At 48.3% G+C, this 4,081-nt stretch overlaps 1 protein-coding gene across 1 annotated transcript in view; it reads right to left on the reverse strand.

Annotated features, from left to right (window-relative positions):
• Positions 1 to 410: 410 nt before the first annotated feature.
• Positions 411 to 4,081, reverse strand: part of fam110d (family with sequence similarity 110 member D) — a 4,154-nt gene continuing 483 nt past the window's right edge. Inside the window, exon 1 of the mRNA XM_061081357.1 lies at positions 411 to 4,081. This exon is cut by the window's right edge and continues 483 nt beyond it. Within this exon, the coding sequence (XP_060937340.1) occupies positions 2,545 to 3,885 (1,341 nt within the window). The 5' untranslated portion in view covers positions 3,886 to 4,081 and the 3' untranslated portion in view covers positions 411 to 2,544.

The raw sequence follows: 4,081 nt of genomic DNA on the forward strand, positions 1-4,081 counted from the left end.
ACGGCGTAGACACAGCACCGGGCCGCACACAGGCCTCGTTGTCTATAAACACACAACCTGTTGCAACTCACTCAGCAGCGTAGCATGCAGGGAATGCTAAAGGGATTAAGAGGCAGCCACTTGAGATAATGTGAAAAATGAGACGCGATGTGGTGAAGAAAAAAGTCAAGGACGAGACACCATCACGACGCTGAGTCAGTCGACCATCACCCCCCCCCCCCCCCGAGACGATTAGACAACTTATCACAACCACAGTCTGTTCCTCAGGCTCTTTGGAATGTTTTGGTCACAACATAAATCTAACATGTATGAAGTGTGTAGGAATTTCCCCTGAATACTGAATCCTTTATTATTTCTAAGCATCATGAATAAAAAACACAATGTAAAAAAAAATGACCTTCACACAAGTATTTCTTCATTTGTGTTTATTTGCTGTGTACATCATACACACACATGTCTTTGGAATAAAATAAAAATCCGTCATATACATGAAATGAACAAAAGAGATTCATAAGTCACGGAGCCACTTTGTAAACGTGCACCCACGTGTGTTTTGAACAGGGAGGAGATATATAAATCATCATAGAGGAGTTTTATACAGAAAAATATATATAAAGGCAACAAACAATTGTGTTCATTTATCGCATACACAAATATAATGTTCCCTCGGGTTCAGGGATTGTCTCTGTCTAACCTCTGCATACCTCAGCCGACCCCGGAGTTCATAATTCAGCGGCATCCTCCGGGCCAGGCGATGGAAATGACCTTTAGCTGAGATAGTGAGGATCCCTGCAGGATGGATGGAGTGAGGTAGGATCTGTTATCAGAGAGGATTCCGCCCCCCCCCCCTGCTTGTTTTGATGGGAACAGGCTGAGGGAGCCAGCTGGGGAGGTTAAACATCTGTAAACGGCCAGATGTTCACATCCTAAAGCATTTGGCAGTGAGGGCTGATGACTTAAGGTTCACTTTTTCAGAGTCGATTACGTCGGCTGATGAAGTTTATGTTTAATCAGCGTTGGTCTGTGACGTCAAAATTTGGATCAGATCTGGATCAGGAGGCAGATCCAGGAATTTTTTAAACTTTCTTTAGCATTGTGAGAATTTTCGACATTTTCGTTAATTTCTCTGAGAATAATTCATTGATCTTGATAAACAAAATCAAGCAGATTTTTAAGAAGATAGATATTTATGAGTGTTTGTAAATTGGTGTGGATCCAAATTGAAATCTGGTAAATCTAGTTTTATTATATTATTCTATTTCTTTTTCCTTTTGTGGGATTTAAATTCTCTCTGTTTCTATGTCAGTTTTCCAAAGTCCAGTTTCCCCCTCGGCTGCAGATCTATAGCTAACGGAACAGGCATGTTATCTGTGTTAATCAATAACTGTGTCATGAGTGATTATTGGACAGTGTATACAATGTGAGATTTGACCCTCTTTAAAAAACTAAAGAATGGGAGAGGATGAGATGATCAGGACTTTGCTCCTCTTCCTCCGAGGTGCAGGTGCTGCTCTGGATCCAGCTCAGTGTGGAACGTAACATGTGATGAATCTCTGTGTATCTCATATCTGTCGTGTCCTCTCTCCCTGTCCACTTCAGTGCATTAACAAACCCCACAGGGGCGCCTCGCATGTTCCAACGCCTGCGTTTCATGAGTAGATAAAAAAAAGAAGAGCAACACACACACACACACACACACAAGCTGAACTGGGACAGATTCGAATGAGGTACTCACGGTTCACTTCACACTCACACAAACAGTTTTCCAGTTTAGAAAAAAACGAAACGTAGCTTAGTGGTTTTCCATTTTTAAATTAAGGGAGAGTGTTAAACCGTGTCCACTGACGGTCACAGGGCTGATTTCAGATCAGCTCTGAGTCGGGTTGTGTCAATGACTGAATATAGAAGCTACACATGAAGAAGACGAAGACGTCCACTCCCCAAACACACACATACACATACAGACACACAAACAATTTGCAGGGGAAAAATGGTTCCATTCGCCAGTAAGGTCCTTCTTCACCCACACAATACTTCTTCCATAGGATCTATAAATACAATATATCAATTTGACACAAGCTAGCTAGTAGCAGTCACTGTCCTCTCACTTAAAGACACAGTCTCTTTGGAGTCGGGTGAAAGTATCAATGTGCCATGGAACGAAAAACAAACCCTGGATCCACTTGAGTTTGAAGTTTAAAAGTAAAATCACACTTTTCTCTTAGCTTCGCCCGGCAAAGCTCGGCCGCTTCCACTTGCTTTGCCTCTCGCGGCTCAAAAATAGAAGCAAATTCCTTTTTGTCCCTTTTGTTTTGCATTGGCGCAAAGTGGCCGGCTAATTACAGCCCGTTCCCAACGTTCATTTTTCAGCTCAAGTGAACTTGACATTGGGTTTGTGGTGCATTTCAGAGACAATCTCTCCACAAAGGGGGAAAAAAAAAAAATACGACAAGTGATGATTTCAGATAGAAAAACTCATGTTTGGCTAAAAATACCACCGGCACATTCTCAGCACTCCATGGCACATAGCTCCTTGTCCTTGTTCTACACAGTGGACTCTTTGGGTCCCTCTTTAGCAGCGTTCTTGCAGCTGTAAAGCCACTTGATGACCCGAGCGTTTCTCTCGATGATCGACACGCCGTTGGGAACCTGCTCGGCCAGCTCCTCCTGGAACAGGCCGTCTCCCGAGTGTCGGGAGAACTCGCTGGGCTCCGAGCCGCCGCAGCTCCGGAGCGCCAACGAGAGAGTGTCTATGGAGCTGGCCCCGAAGAGGAAGTTCTCCCGACCCAGACGCTCGATCATGTCGATGTCCAGCCCGCAGAAGTCAAAGAAATGCTCCTGCTCTGATAATGCCACCGAGCAGCGCAGAAGCGTGTCCGACTTGGAGCGATGCAGCTGCCCAAACCTCCTCCTGGGGACCGGGGGGGGAGACGCCCGCCTCCACGGGTCATTCTCATCATCGTGGTCGGTCGAGTGGTTTCCATTGGTGACGCCGTTGTTCATGTCCTCACTGCCACTATTTGTAAATCCATCCTTAGACCATTCAAGTGTGCAGCTGAACCCAGGACTAGGGATCGAACCCGGGCTGCGTTCTTGGTCCGTTCTACTCGACCTCCGGCTTCCTGGTCCACCGTCCACTGTGTCTCTGTCGTTGGTCCAGGACATGCGGGAGTCTCCGTCCCGTGATGGTGCCCTTTCTTCACCGATCACCATTTTCTGAATTCTGCCTTCACCTCCGCTACTCTTTTCCCGCATGGAGCCCTGAAAGAGGCGCCGGACAAAACCGTATCCCTTCACTTCCATGTTATTGTTCTCTCCCACCGCCGCTCCACCGGGGCTTTTGCACTCTTTCTTCTGCCGGTAGATGAGCAGCGAGTCGGGCCTCATCATGCGCTTGCCGGTGCTTCTCCTGAGCACCGGGGCGCTGTGTGGTGCTGCGAAGGAGTTGTTCCCCGGCGTCCTGGGACTTGGGGGCATCACTTTGGTCACATTGCTCCTGTTACGTGTTTCCGTGTCGAGGGATGTCCGTCTGTTCTCCTTTCTGGAGTCTTCGTTTTCGTTTTCGTCTCGTGAGGTGAAGGATCCGGAGAGCGTGGAGAAGGGCGTGTTGGATGAGCGAGGCGGGGGAAGATAAGGGGTCAGGCTCCCGGGGGTGGCGACACTTCGGCGAGGCGGCGGCGTCGCACAGGGAGACAGCACGGGCTCCTGCTTGGTGTTGATCACCTGCTGGCTCTTCACGTATTTGGCTTTGTCCGCCTCCAGCCTCTCCACGGCGCTGATCGAGCGACCGTGACCACCGCCGTCAATCTGCCGGCGCAGGTAGTCCGGACCCTTGTTGAGGAGCCTCAGTGGAGAGGGGGATCCAATCGGCGTTAGGGGTTTCATGTTGACTCACCGAGCAGGGAAAGGCATCAAAACTGCAGCCGCTCGATGACTCACTCTTTTTCCAAAGAGACTTGTTGTCCGTCCCTGAGAAGATTGGAGCCAGTGAGGGTGTTTGAAGAGGTTTTTAAGGCGAGGAAACGCTCACCCTCCTTGAAGGGTAATAGATAAGCTGCAATTCAGGAAACCGCAGGGTCCA

Source organism: Limanda limanda, chromosome 11 (genome assembly GCF_963576545.1).
Source record: "Limanda limanda chromosome 11, fLimLim1.1, whole genome shotgun sequence".
Taxonomy (NCBI): Eukaryota; Metazoa; Chordata; class Actinopteri; order Pleuronectiformes; family Pleuronectidae; genus Limanda; species Limanda limanda.